Below are 26,908 nucleotides of genomic sequence, written 5' to 3' on the forward strand. Positions count from 1 at the left end.
GAATAGTGATGTATAGATAAAACTTGCCAAATTGTAGTCTGAAACTATAGTCTAGTTAAACAGTTTTACCTTTGCTGGAGGCTACCCCTGAATACACCCACACCCACACACACCCACACATTTTCCTTAGAGAAATAGTCATTCTGGATGGTTCATTCATGATTAGGTTTTTCTCCTCTTATGCAACAGATAATATAAATTGTTTTAATTGAATTTTGAATCTTCTATGTCAGATAATGTATTTCCACCTGGGCTTAAAGAATTCAAGACTGCCTAAAACATTTTAGTTGTTTTCTGTGCCTCCCCTGATCTTGCCTGTTTTAAATATATGGCTACCTGCTGTGCTTATTTCTGTTTTGTCAATATCAGACAATTATTGACAAAAATTACATTTATGTGTGTTTGTTTAGAACAAGTCAATAAGGTAAATGAGAATGAGTTGAATGAAACTCTAGGAAGTATATCTGGAGTGCAGCCAAAGTTATATTTCCTGTTAGCAGAAAATAGTATAATGAAATTGCTGTCAGTATACAAAATTATGGGATGAATTTATGCAGGGGAGAGTTTTGCTAGTTCAATGGGAAATATAAAAAGATATTTGGAGGAGGTAAACATTCCTGGTGGTGAGCCCTGGTGGCGCAGTGCAGGTACTGGAGCCATTCACTCACAGCCACAAGGTTGTGAGTTCAATTCCAGCTAGGGGCTTCAGATCGACTCAGTCTGGCATCCCTCTGAGGTGGCTAAAATGAGTACCCAGCTTGTTGGAGGCAATTAGCTTATGCATTGTAAACTGCTTAGAGACTGCTTAGTTCAGTATGAAGTGCTATAGAAATGTAGCTGTTAGCTGCAAACGTTCCTAAAAACACATTTGAGGAATATGAAAGATACAGGCTGAAAACAGACGGCCAAAATGACACAGCTTTGGGCTGTGTTGGGGGTGTGGCATTTAGACAACATATGCCGTGAACGTGTCCTAAAGCTGCACCAACGAAAAAGAATCTTGGCAAAATGGAATGGATACAATCTGTTCCTGATGGGCCAGTTCAGGACCACAGTGGCAGCCCGTGTCGGGAGTGGACCTGTGTGGTCTCCACAGTCCTGGCACAGTTGGTGCAGATACGGCCTCACGCCTCTCTTTGCCGCTCGTCTGCATGGCCCCACAATGTTAGTGTGGACAAGCAATAAATACTATATCACATATAATATATATATTTTTATTTGGTTACTCTAACTTTGCTAAATTTCCATCCCGTGTCTTTCTCCAAGCTACTAGGGGTATCATGCATGGAGTTATATCAATTTGCCATCACAGCAACAGCCTTAGTTAGATTTGACTGAGAGACAATGATTTAGGACAAGTCCCACTCAAGTGATCTTCATGTCTGAATGGGAATTTGAAACCAAATAGCATTCTTACCCTTGTGTAAGAACCATTAGTTATAATTATTGTTAGTTAAAATATATAAAGCACTTTAAATGTATAACAAACTGCTTTGAACTCTTGCCTTCCCTACTCTGCTAAGATTTAGGTTAATAAAACCATTGCTGAATGATAGGAATTGCATCAAGGCCTTTCCCAATTTAACTTCATCTAGATGGAAAGGACCAGAATTCCTCACATCCTTGTATCACCTATTAGTATGGTGAATGGGGATATTAGGAATTCTAGTCTGCAAATATGTGCATGCCAGGTTGAGAAGATTTGAGCACATCCCTTCATGAAAGTCATCTAGATGTGTAAAAGAGCAAATTAGATCATCATTAAATGCCAGCTTTCTGTAATATAAAGGCAATAGAAGACATGCAAGAATTTATACTCACAGAGAGATGCACACAAACAGACTTGTGGACTGACTAGCCAGTGTGATCAAGTGTCCCAGAAAGTACAGTACAATTTAATGGACAAGCCAGTGAGTGCTTTTCTCCCCTGTCACCCATATGTCTATGCAGAAAATCTGACTTGGAATCACATTTCTCCAAGAACACTGTAGAAATAATGCAGTTTGACACCATATTAAGTGCCTGGGCTCCATCCTACAGAATCCTGGGATCTGCAGTTTTGTGAGGCACCAGCACTCTGTCAGAGAAGGCTAAAGACTTGTAAAACTACAAATTCCAGAATTCAGTAGGATGAGCTACAGCACTTACATTGGCTGTCAAACTGCATTATTTTTGCTGTGTATATGCACTCTTTGTCTCAGTAGATCACATACCTTCTTGCATTCATATCAAAAACAATATAAAGGAAGAAAAAGATGAAGCAATGGTGCAATGCTGGTGGTTAAGTAACAGTTTATGAAAGTGCATTTGAAGAGTTCTGACATTAGTTCAGGATATTAACAATTTTGTCCTTGTAGAGTTAGAACGTATAATTTATGAAACCAAGACAGGAATAAATACATGCCAACTCTTTATTAAATATGTCATGCTTTTGATATGGTACTTGATGACATTTCACACTCAGTGTGGTAGATATTAAACTTTCTGATCTAAATCATGCTTTCATGGGAAACTAGGGGAAGAACATTAAAAACAGGATTTATTTTTTTTGCCATGACATTCCTGTTTCTTGGATTGTTTTAACTCTACAGCATATTTATAATATGATAAATTATTATGGCATGTATATTATAGATATTTATTGTATACATTATTATAATATTGCACACACAATCATACATATATGTTAATTAAATAAGAATTTTGTTATTTATAAAGAAAAGGTATTGTGCCATACCTCTGCTGGAGGCTCATAGTGTCAAAGTGTCAAAGTCTGTCTAATGTCAGAGACAGTATCTATTGTCAAAGACTGCTGATAAATTTCTGGATTGTAGCTGCAATGTTGTGTGGTTGAGGGAGTAGGAGCCATAGACATAAGAGAGTGTTTGAATATAATTCTAAATCAATGTTTGAATGTACATTTAATTAATAAATGGGTTTATGTCCCACCTTCCTGTTAAAAAACAGACACAAATAAATGGATAAGAATTTGAAAAATGTAGCAACTTAAACAATATAAAATAATAGCCAAACAAATAAAAGCAATTAATGAAAATCAGTCAGTAGATGAACAATTCATAAAGTGAATAATAAAAATAATTAGCTAAGATGAATACCTTTAAAAAACTTTTTTAAAAGACCTTAAATATAATAAAAGAGAGTAATTCTATTTCTTTGTTGTGATCAAAACATGCATTTATCCACTCTATTTGAGGGCAACGGAAGTCCTTTATTACTATAACACTTTTACCTTTGAATAACAATCTGATTTCATCTTTCATTGCTAGATTACTCTGACCATTTTGGTCAAGGGAATGATAATATGTAACCAGTTAAAATTACTTTTAGATTTTGGTATCACCAACATTTCTGCAGAAGATTATGTCACTATTGAATTTTCTGGCTTGCCTTATGCAGGGATCCATTTCAGACCCCGCTGCGTAAGTCAAGTTCCAAATGTGCTTGAGTCCTATTGAAATTAATGGAGCTTGTGCACATGGTGTGGTGCAGCGCGGTGCACGCACACCATTTTCTCTTTGTCGTGTGGCTTTCAGCTTGAGCTGAAAGCCACGTATAGCGCACCCGTGTATGACGCAGGTGCACTGTGTATATTGACACATGCTTTTTTATTCACTTTTTAAGGTCAAAAGATATGCTATGGTGATTCAACACATCCTTGCTACATGATAGCCTATTTTCAAGACTTGTCCAGACGTGTGGGTTTCCAGGAGGCTCGCCAAGGCTGTGAAATGGAAGGTGGAGTGCTCCTGAGCCTTGAAAGTGAAGCAGAACAGAAACTGATAGAAAGTATGTTGCAGAACCTCACAAAATCAGGCCCTGGGATTTCTGATGGGGACTTCTGGATAGGGCTATGGAGAAGTGGTGAAGGTCAAACTACATCAAGTGCCTGCCCTGACCTTTATAAATGGACAGATGGAAGCAGTTCACTCTTCAGGTAAATATAGGTGAAGTTGGTTATGTTTCCCATGTGAATAGGGCAGTCATCCTTTGTTATTGTTGTGTGCCCTGAAGTAATTTCTACCTCCCTAAGGAGAATGTATTGTGGAATTTTTGACTTTGTTTTCCTCTGAGGCTGAGAGTGTAATTTGCCGAAGTGGGTTTCCATGGCTGGGTGGGGATTAGAACCCTGGTTTCCATAAGTGTAGTCAGTGCAGAAACCACTGAACTCTGCTGGCTCTCTGTGATCTAACTCTTGAGTTTAGATCAGATTTTGAAAGTCTAAATGCTGAGTTCTAGCCCCCAAATAGGTTCAGCACTTTGGATACCTCCTCTTCAGTTCAGACTAAAGTCCAGGGTGGACCACAATCCCACTGCCATGGAGCCAACAGGCAAAATTACTATTAAGTAGATTAGTCAACAGCCTAGAGCTCATACTGTTAGGGAACTCAAAATCCCTTATCCCACAACTATATGATAATTTGAATGTAGTGAGTAAGAGTGAAAGTATCAGACTGCATCTCTCTTCTCTGATGGTTTCCTCCTACCTAATCTTTTCCTTTTTCTTCCATAACCCCCTTGTCTTTGTTTAGTTGCCACAACAGCCTGCACTTTTTTTCTTTTTCCATCTGTCTTATCTAGTATTTGAGCCCCCACTATGCAATGAAGAGACCAGACGCGTAAATTGGATGTAAATAATGGGCCTGTATTAGACCTTAAACCTTGATGATGATGATGATGATGATGATGATGTTTTATTTATATATTTGCACAGCGTTGTACATACAAACAATAAAATGGATAAAGTAAACCTGCCCATGACATACAATCTAAGACAGGGGTAGGCAATCTTTTTGAGCCGGGGGCCGGGTTGCTGTCCCTCAGACAACTGGGGGGGTCGAAGCCAAAAAATAAATAATTAAATAATTTTTTTAAAAATTAAATATATAAATAAACCAGGACAAATGTAGGACAAAATTTTCAAATGGAAGACACTTTTTTTTAAAAAAAAATGGAGGACACGCAAAAAAAATTGCTGTTTTTTTAAAAATGTTAATATAAATGCATGTTTCTGAGGCTTCTATAGACAATTGCCCCCCAAAGGCCCCGGCGGCAATCGGCGGCAGGACCGGGCTGGGGCCGGTCCCAAGGCCTTGCCGGGCCACATCCGGCCCGCGGGCCGCAGGTTGCCTACCCCTGATCTAAGACATAATAGCATAATACATATAAATACTACATAACAATACAGGAAAGGGTTCAATAAAGTAAAACAGGCAACAAATTTAAAATGTCAGACAACAAATAATAGTCACGCAATGCCTGGGAATGCTTCTCTGAACAGGATAGTCTTCAACTCAGTTTTGAAACTGGTTAAAGATGTAATGACCCATGTTCGTGGGGGAAGGAGATTCCAGGAGTGATGGGCAGCAAGTGAAAAGGGACGAATCCGGGATGGGGCAGTGAAAATCCTAGGCTGAGACAGCAGACCTTGACTACCAGAACGGAGGGCCCGAGTGGGAAGGTGAGGAAAAAGAAGGACTGATAAATAAGGAGGGGCCAGCCCATGCAGGGCTTTAAAAGTCAACAACAGGAGCTTATACTGAATACAAAGGGGGAGGGGGAGCCAGTGAAGGGATGATAATAAAAGGAGAGATATGATTGGAGTGGTGGGCGGATGTAATAATGTGTGCAGCTGAATGCTGGACAGAAATTAAAGGACGGAGATCAGAAAAAGGGAGCTCTGCCAGAAGGAGGTTACAGAAATCAAGTCGTGATACCACTAGAGCATAGACCAGAATCTTGGCAGTAGAGGGTGAGAGAAACCTAAACTGATAGCTGTAACTCTCGCGACTTCAACTGAGTGTGAAATCCTGATGCAGTTTCAGCTGAAGCCAGGTGTCTTTACCTAGACTACCTCTTCAGCCTTCCCATAGGGCGAAAATACCAGACTCTGAGGGCAACCAAATCCTCACATTGTATCCTCAGCCAATCATAGGAATGTAGATATGAGGCACACTCTCCCAAACCCCCTCGAGTTTGTAAGAGTTTGTAAAACCCCAATATCTTTCCCAAAGGCTGTTTCATGAGCAGCCCCCATGGCCCTTGACATGTAAAGGCTACCCTGATCCAGACCTTTCACCTCAGTGGGGTGCCTAGGTGCACACTGATCTTTCCCACACCCCCATTAAGGCCAAGGGAAACCTATTTAACATCCTGCCCCAAGCCAATCGCCCGTCCCTAGAAACAGTATGAGGTAGACCAAAAACCCTGGGAAAAGGGGAGATAATTCCTACCTAGCCCTGAAGCGACCGAACAGGTCCATAGTGTCTTGAGGGAGGGAGGGCAGGATGCAATCTTTCAAAAGAGGCTGATGAGGGGGCAAGACAGCTTAAATAGCTTAGGTCTGCCCCCTGTTGGCAAGGTTGGACACATGAGGCCCAGCCCTCTTGTAAAACCTCTGGCTTCTATTCATGGGCGGTCTCAAACTCTACACCCAAGCATATAGTGGCTAGCCACTGTTTGGGTGTCCAATCTGTGAAGTTGAGTTAGTTAGATGTTCATCATGAGATGTACAACAAATAAAGAAGTAACAAGCACAGTGATTTAGATAAACCCAGCTGTGCCATTTAAAATGATGATAGCTGAATGCAGTACTGCTTAAATAGTTTTCAAGGGCAGCCCATTGTATAACATAGTGATTCCCAAACTTTGGTCCTCCAGATATTTTGAACTTCAGCTCCCAGAATTCCTGATGTTGACAAACCTGGCTAGGGGTCTGGGAGTTGAAATCCAAAGCACCTTGAGGACCAAAATCTGGTGATCACTGGTTTAATACAATACAGTAAATCAGCAGGGAAGTTGCCATATCAAGACTCATTGTGGTTAGAGAATATCTGTTCAAAAATAGCTATAGCTGGTGAACTGGTCAAAGCTGGTAAATGGTACTGTGCTGAGGTCCCTGAATGACTCTGATGATCAGGCTGGATCTAGGTTACACACTTGCAAAGCCTATCCAAATAATGGACAGTACTTCTCAAGTGTGTTACCCAAGTACACCAAGTACATTGTCATTGCAATATAACTTTATTGGACTTTGCCTTTTCCCCTAATCAGAATTAGAAAGAATAAGACACTTTTGTACATTTAGCTTCTTCTGCTTCCCCACAGACATCTTAACATTTCTTTTATTTATTCTTTTATTTCAGGATTGTGCCTGATGGTTCTAGTAGAGTGATCTGAACTGATAGTCTTTCTTCCCACAGTGAATTCAGGCACCCTTTTAGAATCATAGAGTTGGAAGAGACCACAAGGGCCATCCAGTCCAACCCCCTGCCATGCAGGAAATCACAATCAAAGCATCCTCAACAGATGGCCATCCAGCCTCTGCTTAAAGACCTCCAAGGAAGGAGACTCCACCACACTCCAAGGGAGTGTGTTCCACTGTCAAACAGCCCCTACTGTCAGGAAGTTCCACCTAATGTTGAGGTCGAATCTCTTTTCCTGGAACTTGCATCCATTGTTCCGGGTCCTGTTTTCTGGAGCAGCAGAAAACAAGCTTGCTCCCTCCTCAATATGACATCCCTTCAAATATTTAAACAGGGCTATCATATCACCTCTTAACTTTCTCTTCTCCAGGCTAAACATCCCCAGCTCCCTAAGTTGTTCCTCATAGGGCATGGTTTCCAGACCCTTCACCATTTTAGTTGCCCTCCTTTGGACATGCTCCAGTTTCTCAACATCTTTTTTGAATTGTGGTGCCCATCTTGGCCTGCAGGGTATTGTCTTTATTGTACAGTTACAGCAGGAATAGCCAAGGAAGGCATGGAAGATTAATCTTTACATTGCATTCTTTTGTATAGATTTTGTAATGCCTACAGAATGGAATTGTGGCATTCTTAAGTCATTAGATATTCTTTGTCTCATCTTAGCATTAACATTTTTGATACTCTGGATTTTGTTAAATGCTTGAGCCATGATCCTAATGCCATGGAGTGGAGTAGTTCTATGACATAGCAGTACAAAAAAGATTCACATTTAACAGTTCAGTTATCTGATGTCATTTTTGTTATATTGTACAAGAAATTGGTATACAGATGAACCTTCCTGTGGAAGTGAAGCCTGTGTTGTGATGTATCATCAACCAACGGCAAATCCAGGCTTGGGAGGACCTTATCTTTACCAATGGAATGATGACAGATGCAACATGAAGCACAATTTTATCTGCAAGTACAATTCAGGTAGGAAATGTTAAAACTAGAATTCATTATGTGGTGTAGCAAATAAATTTGAATAATTATTATCAATTAAAAATTCTCACAACTCTGAAATCAAAACCAAAAGGAAATCTCCACATAAGTACTTGCTTGCCTTTAAATGAGGATGGAAGACCACAGAGCAGTTGAGGGCCATTTTTAATTAGCCCTGCATATCTATGGAACACATCCCACCCCACTGATTCCCCCCTGCTAAAAACAAATATTGGTCCCCACATGGAAAAGAGCACCGTGAGAAGCCGTGGGCCTTGTGTGTAATTTGCCATTTAAATGTTACCCCCACTCCATTCTGTTTCAGGCTGCAAAGACCTATTTTACAAACCAGTTGTTGGTTTTGTAAGATGAATTCTCCATGTGCTCTTCAGGAAGTCCTCATGTTCTCTGATGCATTGAAGGGGCTCAACACATAGCTGTAGTTCACTGACCTTCTCTTCTAAGAGAGGAACCAGTTTGTACTTGCTGCAGGTGTAGTTGGTGAGGTTTTTAAGCAAGAAGACAAACATAGCTTATTGATGCAGCAGACAATTATGGATCCTTCTGCCTCCATCATTGCAGTAATTTGTCTCCCCTTTCTCCCTTTAATACCGATATGGGATATATGAGTTCCCAAAATCCCCAGGCCAGTATGGCTACTAGCCATGCTGGCTTGGAGATTCTATAAGTTGTAGCCAAATTACTAGCATTCCTTAGCTCTCACTGGCACTTCCCAGGGAATCTTGTTAAACTGCTTAAATCCTTTATAGTTAGAAAGGCCTACCCATTGGTTGCCATATCACAGGGTTTTTGGGGGCTGAGAGTTTGTTACTGAGTAGTGGAAGAAAAGAAGAAGACACAGTCATATGGAAGGGGAGGTGTAACTATGGGGCTCAACAGACTGTCCCCAAAAAAATAGTCTGGAGATGTCCTTTTTTACTCCAGAGGGAACCCACAGCAACCAAACCACGCAGGCTCCCTCTGCTCCAAAAATAACCCCCTAAAAGTGGGTTGTTTTCAGGGGTGTGCGGGCGCTGCCATCAGTGCGCCATTAGCACATTGGTGCATCAATAATGCAAGCACAGCGACATATGGACGCTGTGCATCACTTGCATCATGTATGTGCACCCTGTGTTGGTGGGGCTGCACAGTCATGGTGGTGGCGCCTATACATACTAGGGTTTGGGAGCGTGCGGTTTTGAGCTTTTGGCCCACCTGTACCGGGCCTATGTTAGTATGTCTATAACTGCTGAGGAGAAAGTGGGAAGCCATATTTTGTTTTGTTATGTATAACTGATATTTTTATTCCCTTTCCCCCTCTCTTGAGTTGTTTCCTTTTATGTTCTTTTCTTTTTACAGTTGTAGTAGATGTAATTTTTAATGTATTTGGAAAAGTCTTAACAATAATAAATGAAAGTCCTGCTCATGCATGCCACATTTAAATTAAACTTATCTTCTTGTTTGCTGCTGCTGCTGCTGTTGTTGTTGTATGCATTCAATTCATTTCTCACTTATGGTGACCCTAAGGCAAAGCTATTGTGGAGTTTCCTTTGCAGAATTTGTTCAGAATGGGTATGTATTTGCCTTCCCCTGAGGTTGAGAGTATGTGACTTGCTCATTGTCGTCACGTGGCAGGTTTCTATGGCCAAGTGAGGATTGAAACCCTGATCTATCAGTGTCCTAGTCTAATACTACACCATACTGGATTCTTGTACCTAAAACTGTGCTTTCAAATAAATTAGTAGAACTTTAATCCATATAGCAGAAGCAGTTTGGGAACCAGGATGATTCTTTAGTTTCAAAGTAGAATAGATCATATTGGGGAAAACATTTTATTATATTGATTCTCCAGTTTTCTTTTCCTTCCAAATTAACAGTATGTAATAGGGAAGAGGCAAACAGTGTAATAAAGACTGGTGTTTTTCACCATTGTAATGGGTAACAATAATGGCTTGCTTGCTAGTACTGCAATGACTAATGGAAATGAATTCCATTTCCAAGTACTGGAGTCAGATAACGCAATATGATAAGGAGCATTTTACAAATGAACATTTTGCAAATATATATGTAAATGAAACCATGATTTTATTTGTTAGGCATTTACCAAAAAGAATTTTGTAAACTTCTGTGCTTTATAGTTACAATAGCAGGAATTATGTATGTTTGTAAATGGAAAGAGGAGAGTATACCAACCTAGGTGAAATGGTTGGTAAATTTACATGATCCAATAGAGATGGACGATTTGAGCTAGTTAATCAAAGACAGAACACTAGAAAATTTTGATAAAGAGTGGCAGATGGTGTTAACATTTCTAAAGAAACATTAGGGAATGTTTGTAATTTTGGGATTCAAGGACAGCAGTAAATCTCTTAGATTTGAAAAGACTGCAAAAGGGAAAAAGGAAAAGGAATATAAAAATAACATGATTTTGTTAATAAAAATACAGTGGTACCTCGGGATACGAAATGCGCGGGTTACGAAATTTCCGGGATACAAAAAAGTTGGATTGGCAAAAACTGTTTCGGGTTACGAAATATTTTTCGGGTTACGAAATTCATTTCGGCGCGAAATTCAAATGCTATAGGCTTCCAGCGCTAACGGAAAGCTATTTCGGGTTACGAAATTTTCGCGTTACGAAGGGAATGGCGGAACGAATTAATTTCGTAACCCGAGGCACCACTGTATAACAAAAAAGAGGAAATGAACTGCATTTTCAAAGTAACTTTCCAAGCTTTTCTCCTAGATTTGTGGTAGGATAGGAGTTCAAATTAGATAGACAAAATATAGACAAAATAAATAATCTTTTCCTTCCCATTTTTCTTTTATTGCTTTAACAGATGATATCTTCGAAAAAGAATTAGGAGACAGAGCGGATTCACATTACGGTAACAAACTTTTTGCCTCAGTTGCAATGATAAAGCAATGTAACCTTATTAATCATCCAAAATTAAAACCATCCTATGGATTAGAAAAGCAGACTAGCAATGGAGCATTTGAACAATGGCTCTGATAGAGAATAATATTTACTAGTTATATTTTTAATAAGTGTGTGGATATGTTTCAAAATGTTCTCATTTGTCATTTGCAACTCTTATTCCAGATGGAATCCTAACATTTCAGTAAAAATCTTTTAGACAAATTTATCATCACATTTATTTAGTTAAAAAATAACCTCTTTAGCTGCAGAAACTTTGTTGTATTTTAAGCAGTGGAATAATGTGAGCAGATGTTGCAACTCAGATAATAGATTACAGTTTGTTAAAATATGTAATTGCTTTTTCAGAAGTCCAGGCAACTGTGCCGACAGGGAAGCCTCATGATTCAAGCAAGCCAGAAGACCATTTTCCTGTGGTTGTTACTGAAACTGGTGGTAATTGATGCATGTGACTTTAATATTGAAGCTTAAACCATGGACCATGTAGACATTCAATCACCATTTACTTTTAGTGTGAATAAAGTGGCTGTGTTCCCAGAAACTAAAATGAAACTAAGCTATGCAATAAAATGCCACGGTACTGTCAGAAAATAGCTGCACTTGGCTCTTTAAGGGAAAATGCCGCATGAAACATATGGCGAGCATTGTCTCCCACAAAATAGTTTTTCACATTTCTGTACTCTAGAACCACACACAGTATGTGAACTACAGTTAGATAAGTACTTCTTCAAAAACCAATTTGGTTTAAGTTGGCCTGGGAGAATTGATCATAATTCTTAAATTAAAGTGCATCTTGTTTCATGGAAGGGAGCCAGTTTGATCATGTGTGAGCTATTGGTTCAAGAGATCCCAAGAGCATTAGGTTGTGTTTAATGAGTGCAACTGAAGAGAGTTTGTGTATAATGTTTTAATGAGCTAGGGATGGAAGTAGAACTCTGACACTTTCAAAGAAAAGATATTAATGAAATTCTTTCTCTTGTAGGTTTAATTCCCAATCTAATTTATGTTGTTATACCAACTATACCACTGCTGTTGTTGATACTGGTGGCTTTTGGGACTTGCTGTTTTCAGATGCTACACAGAAGGTAAATATTATACCTGGGCAGGTATGGAATCTTGGATCTTATGATGATGAATAGGACCTTCCACTTCCATTAGCAAATTACTCATATCCATAGCCATTCAATATGCTATGCAAGGCCCATACACATTTGAAGGCCAGCATTTAACATTGTGCTATATATAGCAGACAAGCATATTTAATAATACCCCCACACAGTGAGACATAATCTGGAGTTCATGATCAACAATCTTAGCACATTTTGGGGGTAGCAGTCCTCTCATCGTAAGTACATAAATGTTGTACTTGTGCTGGCAAGAAGGTCTTAGTAATCTGTATTAACACTTTTAGAAAAATAGCACTCCAACTTAATACCAAAACAAAAGACATTAAGAAGAAGTTGAAGACTCTACAATAGAAAAATATGTATATTGTCTTTTCCCACCTGCTTTTGCATACAGCTTTTCTTTCAAAAAGCTGCTTAATCAAGATGAATGCAATTTTCCAGACTTGAAAAGTTTGTTTGGGTTATTTTAACTATCCTAAGCAGCACTAATACAAGCTGTTTCTTAGAGCTGGATATCTTGATTCCCTATCAGGAATATTATGGCCATTGCTCCTGTTGTACAGTATGCAGGGATGATTACAGTAGCAATTGTCATCCAAGCATTAAAAGAAGCACCATGAGGATAGAATCAACATAATTCCATGTTGAGGTCCTCTTCCCATCATCTTACCCCATAATATTTATTATTTAAGGAGAACTTGGAAAAGTTAAGTTTTTGAACTACAACTACCAGTATATGCCAAGCTAGCATGCCCATCTTTTCCAAGCTCTACTTGTATGTTTCATTTTCCATTTTCTTGACCCAGGCACTAATGGTCCATAATGCTAGCAACCCCCCCCCCCCCGAAGAATCTTGCCAAGAAAACCCCACAATAAGTTCTCTTTAAGTTTGCCATAAGATGGAAATGACATGAAGGAACACAACAACAACAAAGCACAGGGAAGCATGATCAAGTCACTGGTATCTAAGAAAAAGTTACAAAGAGAGGAAGAAGTAGTTGCTGAGCAGTTGTTGTGTCAAACATTGCATTTAGTTCTGCTCCAAGAAATTAGTCCTCCTCAATACTGTTCTTACTCCTGTAGCACATAAAATATCCAGTGGTAGTTCTGATAGCCAACATGTCCTTGTCAGCACATCACAGTAGCAACAACCAAACAAAGCATTTCTCCTGTGCTTTATGGCAAGTTGAAACCAGATGATTCATGCTTAGCGGTTCTCCCTTTCCTTTCTTCTAGGGAAGCAAGGAGAAACTGCTTCAATGACTCATCTCCATTATCATCTGAATGCCTTGCTGAACATTTAGATTCTAACTTGGTATATTTCTCAGTTTCTAAGATTGTATTTTGAAGGTAGAGCTGCAGTTCCTGACAACTCCCTCAGGCTACCCAACATTTTCCACAGTTCTCTGTGTCTAATTATCAATTGGTTTCTTTCAGTTTGAAGGGCATGAATTTATGACAGTGTATATAAGTTGAAGATATTTAGTTCAAATTGTATACTTAACATGGTTTTATACAGCACATACTCTTGATGCATTTGTTGAGATGGCATTCTCTGAAAGCCACAGCACTGGAGTGGGGATAACTATTCCTTGGATTCATCTCATGGTACTGTTGCAACACTTGAAGCAGTGATTCCCAAGCTTTAGCCTTCCAGATGTCTTGGACTTCAGTTCCCAGAAGCCTTAGCAATCTTGTCCAGTAGTCTGGGATTCTGGGAACCAAAAGTCCAAAAACTTGGAAGGCCAGAGTTGGGGAATCATTGTCTTAAAGGTTTGGCACATTCCTTGGAGTCAATTCTGCTGGTATTCATCATACAACTGCAGAACCTGAAAAAGTTACAATTTTGGATTATGACTCACAGAATAGCTCAGCCAAGTGTGGTCACCATAATTTGATTTCCATTCATTTGTTACCACTTCACCCAATGCAAATTGGATGAATTGCAGTTGTGTGGAAAGAACCCACACAGCAGTGTGACCATATAATGCTGGGTGTTTAAATGCCATATGATGCCTTTGAATAAAATCATTGGAAATTATCTCCAACATCACCAATGCAACCCCCTTAGCTGAGAAATGTGTTTACACTGTACAGTTGATTTTCAGGTATAATAGTGTTAATGAGGAAGCAAAGTCATTCTCTGTTTAAAAGTAAGTGTAGTGACTTACTGTATCTGATGCAGAAGTAATGCCAGTTATCATTAGGGATCTTTACATGAATTCTAATATGTTTTGGATCAGGTTATATATGATTAAATTAATGGATATCACTTCAGGTAAGCTAACTATATTTTAAGTAATGAGGACTTAAGTCAGTGAAAGCTAATGATTTCCTAAGCAGCATAGCAGCTACATAAATAAAGTTTGCCTGTAAACACTAAAACCAGCAAAGCACCCAGTTCCCTCAACTACATTTTCATCTATTCTAGAATATATACACATTACATTACACACACTAGTGGTTCAGTGCAGATCATTATAAGGAAATAAGATGAATATGATGTCTGGAGTTAGTACTCAGAGTTTTTCTACCTCCAGTATTATTAACAGTAGTTAATTTTTTTAACCATACTCTTACATATTAGTAATCTAGTTCAAAGGATGAAAGTCCAGGGCTCATTAAAAAACTAACTTCTTTAGTTCCATAGTTTACTGAGTCTGTACTACTGATAGCAGGCAGTAGGCACAGACTTTAATATATATTTATATGGAATATAAATCTTTGCACACTCACCTGGTGTGTTTCCATTCCAGAAACACATCATGTTAAGTCTGATGTCCAATTTCAGTCACTATATGTACTGTTTTTGGAAGACCAAACGAAGCAACCAAACTGTATCTGTGTGTGTGTGTGTGTGTGTGTGTGTACAAAAATCTTGAATAGCTTTACAGTTGTTGTTGATGTATCTTTCTCCATCTCTTGTGGATCCTTAACTGAATGTATGAAAGCAATATATGTTTAGTAAGATAACATACTGTTATCTTTTTAATTTTTCAGTAAAGGAAGAACAAAAACCAGTCCGGATCAGTCTACGCTATGGATTTCTAAGTACCCAAGGAAAGACAGTAGCATGGAGGTATAAATGACTGATAAAAAGCAGGAATGACACTTTCCATTCAGGATCTCTTTTAATGTCATGTCAGATATTAGCTTGGAATGGCTTGAAATTGCAATGGATCAGCAAGATGAACTGGAAGCTCCCCCTTGAGGCAATTGCTCAGATCATTTTTATATGCAGTGGTGTTTTTTTTATATATCAGTAGCAAGACATGGCACTCTGAAAGAGGAAAATGCATTTATTTTGCTAAGGAAAATGACTCTGCTACAGGTAGTAATGAGATGGATAGAGCATTTGGAATATATATGGTGTTATGTCTACTATTATGTGTCAGTTCTAGATCAATCATTTCTAGTTTAAAATTTATTTCCCCCTTAATTTCCTCTTGCATTGTACCATTTCTCATTAATGTATGTACTGTAAATTCAGTTAATATAAATATACAGTGTAACAAAATAATTTATCTTTGCATAAAATTTTTATAAAATGTTGACTATAGAGGATTATTTATTTGCCTTGAAAACTTACTTTACTGTTATTCTAACTTGGATCAACATTGACAAAGATATTTGACAATGTTCTGCTGTTTAACAGCGACAACAGAATCCAAAGATACAGGAAGACCAATTGATGCACTCTAATGAGTGCCCTTTGAGTGTATTTGAGTGCCCTAATGATATGCTTATTCAAAGACAGCACAAATCATTCTTTCTATGGCAAATTAATTAATATAAACTTCATTTGAAAACAAACTAGAGAGAAACAAAAACAATGAAGTCAAGTTAGAGATACATACCCCCCCCCTAGATTTTAAATACTATGTTGAGTGTATTAAAAAACCAACTACTTGGCTTATTCTGTGTTCTGCTATCACAGCGGAGGCAGGAATGCACATGGTTTAGTATGAAAGCAACAAGCATTGGCACAAAGGGATTGGACTATATTGGCATTTGATTTTTCTCTCTCTCCCAGGAATCCACAATAGTGACAAGGAAAGGCATACATAATAGCAGTTTATTTCTCCAAAGTCCTTCTTCACTCCTGGCTACTGTGACTTTCACCTAAATTCTTAAGCTGCACTGGCATAATTACATTAAAGATGTCTGGCCCTAGATTCCTTGTTCTAGTGCTTCCATTTTTCTCTTTTTCCTGTATTTGAAGGGAGAATTTGAAAGTTGGTGTGTCATTGAACCGTATGAAATTTTGAACACAAATTTGCTGCACGAAGAGTACAGTAGTTCAAAGCAGATGGTGGAAGATATATGTGCTGAGAAGAAAAAGTTAAGAGTTTTTTTATGCAGTCTGAGTGGTTCTAGTAGATTCCAGTACTGGGTTCTGGGTATATCGCTGGAGTATGGTAGAGAGTAAAATATGTTGGGGTTTTGTTTGTGTGAACTTCAGGAATGGATGGTTATGTCCATCTTGCCTGACACAGCATCACACTTCAGCAACATTAAGTTTGATATTTCCAGTAACTTGGGGTATATCTTCTACATGGACATACATGATTTATTTCCCAACACGCTCTGCTCTCTCCCCCACCTCTCCCAAGTAGCAATGGCCTCCACAGAACAGTGTTGAATTTGAAATGAAACAGAAGCTCAGTCTATGGGGTTTGACCAAAAGAAATATGTTTTATTTTTATTTTTTAAAAAAGAGCCAAATACACTTGGAAATAAAAATTCTAAACTCATGGCTAATCTAGACGTGAAGAGTTGGGTGGGTCTTGTTCATTTGTAAAATAAGAGTAACTGCCTACTTAACAAAGAAGTCAGTATTATTGGCTGAGATCTAACAATTATGCTGGTTTGCAAACAACAGCTTCATCTGTTCCGCCAGATTAGCAAAGCCAACTGGATTTTGGGAATACTTCCATCACGTTGGCCACCGATTGCTTATGGGGGTGCATCTGGAACCTATCAATCTGATTTTTGCACACCAATAGAGGGGAAGCAGCAGCCATTGCTCCCACAGACTAGGACAAAGCTGTTTTTTCAGTGTTGGATGTGCAAGGGCAGCTAGACATCTCCCCAACGCACTGTCATTACCATTTACTGGTGGTTAGGGAGTATAGAGCCCCTAGCTACCACTGTTCATCTGAGTATAAAAGCATTGCCCAAAGTTGTACAGGATATCTCCTTCCATGATTTCTTTACATGTGTCTACTGTCATAACTATGGATTACTGCAGTATAAGCTACCTAGCATATTCAGTCATTAATGGGGTGTGTGTGTGTATGTGTGTGTGTGTGTGTGTGTGTATGTGTATATATATATATATATTAAATGCACAATAATTAATGTTAGTATTAAGGCCTAAGGGGGGATGCTGCCCCTTTCTGTCCCAGATGGAGGCCACAGCAGACAAACAGTATGGTCTCCAGGAGGCCTAAAAAGAACCCACTCACAGTGGGTACTTTTTATGCTGCGTGTGGGGCGCCATTGGCGCATTCACGCATAATCATGATGTCCATATGATGTAGTGCTTTTTGAGCACCGCATCATGCAGATGTCATTGTGCACCCCGTGTGGATGTGGGCGCGGCAAGATGGCACCTGCACGCCGATAGTAGGGCTGGGCACGTATGGACACCCAGCCCTACCTAACCCTAATTTCAGCCCCAGGCGGACACAAAGTGCCGGACTGTACCAAGCCTAAATTCAATCTAATGTCATTGAAAGAAAACAGCACTAGTGAGTTTCCTTGGTTTTTCCAGTTCTGCAAGCATCAATACATAACAAATACATTTTAAACTGCTGCTGTTCCCCACCTTGATCCATGGGGACAGATAGTGAAGAAATTAATAACAACAATTTGCACGTGTAGTCCCTAGGGACACAATTAGTTGGGCAACTAGTTCTGCAACTAGAAACTACAGTAAATTCAATATTTTGTCCATAATCCAAGATTATTTGTCTAGATGTGAAAGATCTGTTGTATCAGATTGATGCCACTGGTTTATGCTATTATTGTGGTTTAGAATTTTCTGGTTATGTCAGTACCTTCTGTCTACTGTACTTTCTAGCATCTATTTGAATTCATGCTCATTTTATTTAATTTACAATACAGTGCGCCCTTGACTTATGCGGGGGATCCGTTCTGCCCCCCCCCATATAAACCACGTATGCTCGAGCCCCATTTGAATGGGATGCACCGCCCCTTTATTCCTGATGTTTTGCCTTCTAGAATATGGCCACATAGCCAGAAAAACCCAACAAAAATTATGGATGCAGGCTGTGAAAGCCTTCGGCCTTATATTTTGTTGGGTTTTGAGAACAATCAACAGAAAATGTACCTTTAAGGGAGAAAGATATGATTTAAATGTCACACAATAGCTCAGTATCATAGATGCAGATGGAGGAAAGCTGAAGGAAGAAATAGTTCCACTATATTCTGCAATGGTCAAGCCTCATCTTGAATACTGCATTCAGTTCTGGGCAACTCATTTTAAGAACAATATAGACAAGTTATAGTAGATTCAGAGAAGGACAACAAGAATGATAAAAGGAATGGAGAACAAAGGAAGAAAGGTTGAAGGAGCTGGGCATGTTGAGCCTGGTGAAGAGAAGACTGAGGTGTGACATGTTTGCAGTCTTTAAATAGTTCAAAGGCTGTCACAGAGAGGAGGAGATAAGCCTGTTCTCTCTGGTCCCAGAGGCTGGGCCAGGCATAATGATTTGAAGTTATAGGAGAATAGATTTTGATAGAACATTAAAAGCAAATTCTTGACAGTAGCAGTGGGTTTAGTATCACTGAGACCCTATAGCACTTTATGCATTAAGTTTAAATGATTTGATATATACACATTCTGGAGGTCCTAAATGTGGTATTAAAGACACGTATTACCAATTATTAATCCACATTTGTCATAAATGCTGCAACCAAGCTCTTGTCCTAGAAGCTGGTTTAGTAGAAAATGATCAGGAAGATGTATAGGTAGAATTCAGTGGCTGAAGCTTGAGTGCTGACCTGTGAGTAAGTATATTTGATGCTGGTGTCATGCTAGTGTAGTGTGGCAGCCAAAAGACCCAACAAACTAAAAAAAAAACAGTACAGTTTGGGGCTGCATCAACAGAAGTATAAAACCCTGACAGAGGGAAGTATTAGTGACATCCTTTTCTGCTTTGGTCAGACTTCACCTGGAATACTGGGTACCGTTCTGAACACTGCAGTTCAAGAAGAATATTGAGAAGCTGGAATGTGTTCAGAAAAGGGCATTCAAGATGATCACATTTCTGGAAACCAAGTCCTTATGAGGAATGACTTAGGAAGCTACATATGTTTAGACTGTAGTACAGAAGATTGAAAAGGGACATGATACCTATTTTCAAATATATAAAGGGATGCCATGTAGAAGATGGAGCCAGCTTATTTTCTACTGCTTTAAACATAAGAACATGAACTCATGCATTCAAATTTCAAGAGAAGAGATTCCACCCACAACATTAGGAAGAACCTTTTGTTTACTGTAAGAGCAGTGCAACTGAGAGGGTAATGGGTTCATCTTCTTTGGAGCTCTTTAAACAGAGATTGGATAAACTTTTTTCAGACTGTTTTAGTTGTACATTCCTGCACAGAGGTTGGGCCAGATGGCCTTTGTGGTTCCTTCCAACTCTAAAATTTTATGATTTGAAATAATAAGCAACCATGTAAGCAAAGTGGGCAATATTTGATCTTACTGATGTTGGATTACATTTCCCATGAGCCTTAAACATAGCAGTGGTGGAGTTACAATATAATTATATACAGAGTGGCATACATTCCTTACCTTGCATTTAAAGCTCTTTTGTGGGAGTGGAATCCACTCCCATCTTTGAAAATGGGGGTTTGTTATGAACACTTCCTTTCCATACATTTAAACTGAGAGAAGTTGTCCTATGGCTAATCTACATTAGGGGCAAAAGTGTAAATGGACTCCTGTCCCTTGTGCCCAGGGCAGTGGGGGCAAGGGCAGTGGAAATGAGAGTACCTGTGGTCATGGCAGCAGCAAGAGTGGGAGCAGGGGTGCAAGCTGTGGATAAAACTGGAGTTTAATAAGAGCACAATAAACAACTATACCCTAAATCTGGGACATATAGGGCCATATGTCATGTCACCTTATTGTCCCAGATTTGGTGGGAAGACAGGTTTTTGGTGAATTTTTAAGTAGTGTAAACAAGGTCTTAGTCAAAACATCAGTACTAATCAGCCACACCTTCCAGATAATGCAAATGTTACTTTTTTGCACCACAAAAATTCCACAGCAGATGGATTATATGAGTAGTAGTCCAAACAGTGACTTCCAAGTTCTGCTTCTCATAAAGTCACAAATGGGACTCCAACAGAATTCCCTTCAGAGATAAATTCTGAATTATCTGATGTTTGTCTGATTTTCTCAAGAGGTGAAGGCTATAGGGTACATATGTCTCCTTGACCTTGAATTTCCCTATTTTTTCTGTGGTTTTTTGGAGGGAGGAAAATACTTCTAGTGAATAATCCTTTTTATCCAGTCAATGTATTTTGAAACATTCACATAAATTCCAGGACGATGTGGCAGTGCACACTGATGCCCAAAGGATGTCACGCCAGCCAGTAACCACTTTTTATTCTCTTGACACATCAGTGGCCCACCAGAATCTCCCTAAAATGACAAACAAAAATTAAAACAGTCTTACATAGAATCTGTTTTCATTGGAAACAAAACCATTTGGAAAACCAAAAATGGGATTTGTTATGGCCTTAAGCATTCTGTGAGATGCCTGTCAGTTATGTGCAGTATTAATACAGTAAAGCTATGCCTGAGCTTTGACTTTCAGCTTAATTCTTTGAGCCTCCATGAAAGTTGTGTCACAAGGGCTTTTGTAAACATTGGGGGTATGACACTGCCTTTCTCAGATGGCAGAACTTCCTTTGTAACATTCTGTTTATGACAGTAGCTCATAGCCTGTAATGATATTGGTAGTTGCTTTATGTTCCCTTGGGTGATGGGATCTAGATGTTGTTCAAAGCAGCTTTTCTCTAAGTAAATTCAAGGTCACAAATGAGAAGAAACAAAGCTATGTGACAGTGGTGGTGGTAGTGATGATATTGCTAGAGAAGAGGCTTCAGCTGCCAAGTTTGCAAATGCCTTTTCATATATCAGTACCACACTACTAAATAAAATGTTTAGCATCAAAAATAATGATCAGAAAAATAAGCATTGAGTCACTATAATTAGCTGTACAGAGAAAACAGATCAGTTCCATTTACCTTACAAGAATCAATTCCTCCTTCATCGTATCCAGCGCATAGCATATTTTCAGTAATATTGTACTCTGGCATCAGTTGCTGACATTTGTTATGTGTTATAAGAGGGACTTCTGCTTGTTGTAATATATTTGCAACAGAGCCTGTTTAAAATCCAGAAACATGTGCATTGATTCAGCCTGAATGCATAACATGTTTTTCAAGAAATATTTTCATTCATTTTCACATTATGCATTTTCATTAGACAGTAATGCCTGTGTCATTAGATGATTGATTTAGTGAAGCTGAGCCAAGTATGGGGAAAAAGAATCTGCATTATTTACCAACAACTGTAAGTTATTCATGCAATCTGAAAAATTGAAATAGGAATATTGGCCACTTGTAGCAAGGAAAATGCTATACCTTATGACCAAATCCTATATTCCTTCAGCCAGCAAACATGTTGTGTTTCCTGGATCCATATCTATAGAACTTATTTCACAATGGGCTCCAAGATCTTGAGCTCACACATTACACAACAGCTTAAGGACTCCCCATGCACAAGTCAAAAGTGTGAGAAAGAGGACTGTGTATGCGCTTGCAAAGCAATTTGTTTGCACTAAGGACCACACTTACTCAGTCTTGAAGGAAGTATAATTGCTTATATAACAATTTTAATCTACTGTATTGCCCTAACAGGATTCTAGTTTACAATGACTGTTGGAAAGAATGTTTTATCTGGTGTTTTATGCAGACATACTGTACACATAAAGTGTGAAAGTAAAATATTCATAGAAACATATATTTAAGTCTGGCATCCTGAATTACGATGACATAAACTTAGGCCTTTGTAATTCACTCTTTTGGTTACTGCAGAAATTGGTAATCTATACTGACCAGATAATGATCAAAATCCTTCCAAAACTTGTAAGCAATACACTGCTCCCTATGGCCATTTCCATGTCAGAGAGGAGGAAGATCAGCAGGCACACATTAGCTGTTTTCCTATAACTGAACGTGCTGCAACAAGCATCTGTGGGGACCTCCAGAGGGCCTTGGAAAGTCTATACAGATATTTTTGGAGCACATCCATGTGCAGGAAAATAGCTGGATATGTCCACTGACATCTCCAGCACTTTCTGACAACACAGAAATCACTGCTTTGGTGAAGGAGGGGCTGAGCTGATTACAGGGTGGCATTGGGGAGATACATTGGGAAATATAGCTGTAGAGACCTATGTGTTAAAACAAATGTGATAGACATATGTTTCCCAATGCAAGATATCATCCTTAAGTATCTATGGACAACTGGACAACCTGCCCCCCCCTTTATTAGGGCTGAAAACATGAGGCCCTCTAGATGTTGGAGTATACAGTAATTCTCATTAGCCCTACCAGCACAGCCAGTTGTGAGGAAGGATGAAAGTTGCATTCAGGTTGCATTCAAACAACATCTAGGGGGCCAACCAATTCTCACCAGGGAAATTCAGGAAGAGAATTGTGCTGTTTCAAATTCATGTAATGTTCAGCTGTGAAACTATTTATTCCTGATGGAGATGGGGCAAAGCTGGAGAACTTTGCTATGGCACCTTAAAATTAACATATTTATTCCAGCAGAACCTCTTCTACTCCCTGCACCCATATACTGTAGGTGTCTGCCAGCTGAGGATAACAATTCAGGCATCTGATGAGGTGGGCTCTAGTCCACGAAAATATATATCACAACACATCTGGTACTCTTTGAAGTGTTGCAATATTTTTTATCATTTTTAATTCATTACTTCCTTTAAATAGCAAAAGGTTGTTGAATGCATGTGTGTAACTGGACTGCTCTAAATGGGCCAAAGGTCTGGTAAATGTTGGGCTGTTTCTGGATTTTATGTCTTTGCCTACTCCTGAATATAGCCATGCATATTTCCTCTGTTCTTTCCCCCCAATTCTAATACGAGTAGTTTCTTCTCTGTCATTCCCGCCATAAACACAAAACATCCCATTTATAGTTGTTCCTCAGTAACCACATTCTCCTTTTCACACATTTTAATTTTTTGTTCTTACAGCACTAGCGTTAAAGTGCTATACTGCTTCAGCACTATAACTGTAAAAGGAAGGAGAGGAAAGAACATTCTTTCTAGTACAGTAATTGGAAATGTATTGGAAACTCCTATGGCAGGGGGAAAAAACTGTCCTGAATTTTAAAAGGTGTGGCTGGTACCAAAAATTAATAAGAAATAAACCAAGAAAGAAGGTATGTCATAATGATATTTTTTAAAATCCAAAATCCCACCAAATCCTGATGTTTTTGGTCATTCAGGATAAGCCCCCCATTTAAACAGAAATTTATTTATTTATTTATTTATTTATCCCAAAAAGACACCTAAGGCAGCTCACAATATAAAAACACATTAAAGCAACATAAAAAAATTAAAATAGCCTAATTAAAACAGTAAAAAATTAAAAATTTTAAACAAACAAAATTTAAAACATACAAAGGTTAAAAAATAATTTAAACCAACCCAATAAAACCAGGCCTGCATGGTTTTAAAAAGCTTGCTGGAATAAAAATCTTTTGCCAGAGAAAGCCTTATCCTGAGGATCTTAAGGTTCTAGGTGGTTCATATTGGGAGATGCAGTCTCCCAAGTAGTCTGAATCTAAGCTGCGTAGAGCTTTACAGGTCATGACCACATTTTTGAATTGTGTTGGAAATGAACCGGTAGCCAGTGAAGCTGTTTCAATACAGGAGTTACAGTATATGGTCCCTTTAACTGGCTCCGGTTAGCATTGTAGCTGTGGCATTTTGGACCTGCTGAAGTATCTGAACAGTTTCCAAAGGCAGCCCCACGTAGAGTGCATTATAGTAATCCAAACAGGATTTAACTAAGGCATGTATATCGTACCCAGATCTGACGTCTCAAGGAATGGGTGCTGGTGGCACACTAGTTTTAACTCTGCAAATGCACTCCTGACAAACAGGAGTCCCTCAACACCACCTTCTGGGTCTGCCCCTCCAAGAAAGACCGGAGCAACTGCATAGGTGTGCCCCCAAGTCCCATCCCAGAAAGGCTGCTCAGAAGGATACAATGGTCAATGGTATCGAAAACAGCTAAGAAATCTAGCAGCACCAACAGGGACACACTCCCCCTGTCCAGTTCCCTCCGTAAATCATCCACCAAGGTGACCTGAGCTGTCTCCATCCCATAACCAGGTCTGAAGCCAGATTGAAATGGACCTGCATAATCCATTTTATCCAGAAATTGCAGGAGCTGGGAGGCCACGACTCGCTCCAGAACCTTGCCCAAGAATGGAATGTTACAGACTGGCTGATAATTATTTAAAATGGTGGGATCCAGGGAGGGCTTATTCAGTAACAGCTTCTTAGGCAGGATGGAAATTTGCCTTGCTACAGTGAAGCATTCACTCCCTTTATCCACTCGGCCAATCCCCCTCTAGCTGATTTCAGAAGCCACGAAGGGCAAGGATCCAGTATACACCTGGTGACCCTCACTTCTCCAAGGATCCTATCCACATCTTCAAGCTGCACAAATGGACACTTCTCCAATAATATGGGACAAGCAGACACTAAGATTACATCCACTGGACCTATATCAACTACAGCATCCAAGTCATAGCAAATTTGAGTGATTTTGTCTGCAAATTATACATTTTCTGCAAATTATCTTGCATTGATTGCATCAGGAATTACCAAAACAGGAAAGAAAGTTCATGTTTTCAACAGCACATTTACACAGTTAAGAGCCCACCTTGATTTGTGGTTTTTCCCCAACCAGCAATGAAACACTTAGTTCCTGGCAAAAATGATTTGTTTTTTTCCGGGAAGCAAATGGGCTGAACGTAATCTGTAAAAAAAGAAGAAAGAAATGATAAATCCAGTGTCCAATATTTTATGACAAGTCACTTGTCGTGAATCCAGAATGCATATGTTTTTGAGAACTAGAGGTACTCAATGGAAACATTCAATGCTTTAATTTTCTAGTATTCTCTCAGACTTGTGTCTAAACCTCTTAATAAGAGAAAAAGTATAGAAAAGAATAATCATACCTGTGTAATTGACTCTATATTGAAGATGCATCAAAGCAATGTCACTGTCTTTTGTTCGTTTATTGTAATGGGGGTTTATGATAATTTCATCAATCTCTCGGATGACTGTTTGAGGATTTGACAGGTTCCGATTGTTATGCAAGCCAAGAACTGCTTTCCACTGAGAAGGTTTTAAATTCCTCCTGTGGATTACAATGAATATTCTGAATCAGAATCACCTGTGATTATATGAGAGAACTGATTAATTTCTGATACTGAATATCAGGGTTTTTTGTTTGTTTTTCAAATTTCATTCTTTTCACTGTGGCTGTATTTTCAGGAGGATTTGCCCTGTGGTCTTACCATCTTATTTTCAAAAAATGGGTAGGAAATATTGGCAAGTGCCCCAAAACAGTGTTCCCCATTTTTTTTTTACAACAGGACTGCAGTTTCCTCCCCCAATTATAGTGGATGAGGACATAACATTTTTATACTCAAAAGTACATTTTTACATACATCCTGAGGAAAAATTGGTAGACAATTGCTGCCAAATGTATGGATTGCTGCTGTACATATATTCCTTACATACATTCTCAGAAAAAGTGGTACACAGTCTGTGTCCAGTTTATATTCCCTTTTGCTATCCTTTTGTCCACTCACCTTTTGCTATCCTTTTGCTATCAAGACTATATTTTGAGTAAGCATATTCTGTACTACTTCTTGTGGATCAGTTCCAACATCAAGTATTCTGAGAATATTAGGATTAAGGGTCATTTTAGTATCACATATCCTTAGACTGAACAAGAACAAATTATTGAATGACTTTCCCCCTTAACCAAACCAAACCAAAAATGGAACTCAGTTTTTGGGAAGCAACTACTTTATTCATTTAAATAAAATTTACAGCTTTTTAGTTTAAAAGATCTGAAAGCAGTTTGCAACATTACAGCATTGCAATATGTAAAAAATGAACTCCAGACTCATACCATCTCCAGTACCTACTTGTTTTATGTTCATATATTTTCTCCAGTCTTGCTGGACTAAAATACCATTGAATGCACTGGGCATAATGCCCACAGTTTGATAGAGAAAGAAGAGGATTTCTGCAGAGTGGCCAAGATATGCAACATGATAGTTTGATTTTTCAAATCAAAATTTGCCTCCTCCCATGGAATGCTACAGTCCCCAGGCACACATTTATGAGATATCCTAAATATCTAGACACTGCTTTTATATTTAATTGGTTTTTTTTCAAAGATAAATTTAGATAATTCAAAACACTAAAGAACCTATTACAATACTATTGTGTTTGTTCTTGACTAAGCTTTGATTACTCCTAAAA

The 26,908-nt window shown here is 38.8% G+C and overlaps 2 protein-coding genes across 4 annotated transcripts in view; one reads left to right on the forward strand and one right to left on the reverse strand.

The window, feature by feature from the left end:
- Positions 1–15,954, forward strand: part of CHODL (chondrolectin) — a 37,709-nt gene extending 21,755 nt beyond the window's left edge. Inside the window, exons 2-8 of one of the 3 annotated variants that reach the window (XM_042456273.1) lie at positions 3,643–3,955; positions 8,038–8,195; positions 11,042–11,089; positions 11,488–11,574; positions 12,122–12,224; positions 13,503–13,581; positions 15,267–15,348. In XM_042456273.1, the coding sequence (XP_042312207.1) occupies positions 3,643–3,955; positions 8,038–8,195; positions 11,042–11,089; positions 11,488–11,574; positions 12,122–12,224; positions 13,503–13,581; positions 15,267–15,269 (791 nt within the window). In that variant the 3' untranslated portion in view covers positions 15,270–15,348. Of the gene's footprint in view, positions 1–3,642; positions 3,956–8,037; positions 8,196–11,041; positions 11,090–11,487; positions 11,575–12,121; positions 12,225–13,502; positions 13,582–15,266 lie in introns of all 3 variants that reach the window. The other 2 variants (XM_042456272.1, XM_042456275.1) reach the window with 2 other exon arrangements.
- A 2,948-nt stretch (positions 15,955–18,902) lies between these two features.
- Positions 18,903–26,908, reverse strand: part of TMPRSS15 (transmembrane serine protease 15) — a 93,604-nt gene continuing 85,598 nt past the window's right edge. The window contains exons 24-28 of the mRNA XM_042458379.1: positions 25,588–25,769; positions 25,290–25,385; positions 24,332–24,334; positions 21,555–21,694; positions 18,903–20,946 (exon numbers count right to left, since the gene is read on the reverse strand). Coding sequence (XP_042314313.1) covers positions 20,791–20,946; positions 21,555–21,694; positions 24,332–24,334; positions 25,290–25,385; positions 25,588–25,769 — 577 coding nt within the window. The 3' untranslated portion in view covers positions 18,903–20,790. The remainder of the gene's footprint in view (positions 20,947–21,554; positions 21,695–24,331; positions 24,335–25,289; positions 25,386–25,587; positions 25,770–26,908) is intronic.

The sequence above is a fragment of the Sceloporus undulatus genome, chromosome 3 (assembly GCF_019175285.1).
Source record: "Sceloporus undulatus isolate JIND9_A2432 ecotype Alabama chromosome 3, SceUnd_v1.1, whole genome shotgun sequence".
Classification (NCBI taxonomy): domain Eukaryota; kingdom Metazoa; phylum Chordata; class Lepidosauria; order Squamata; family Phrynosomatidae; genus Sceloporus; species Sceloporus undulatus.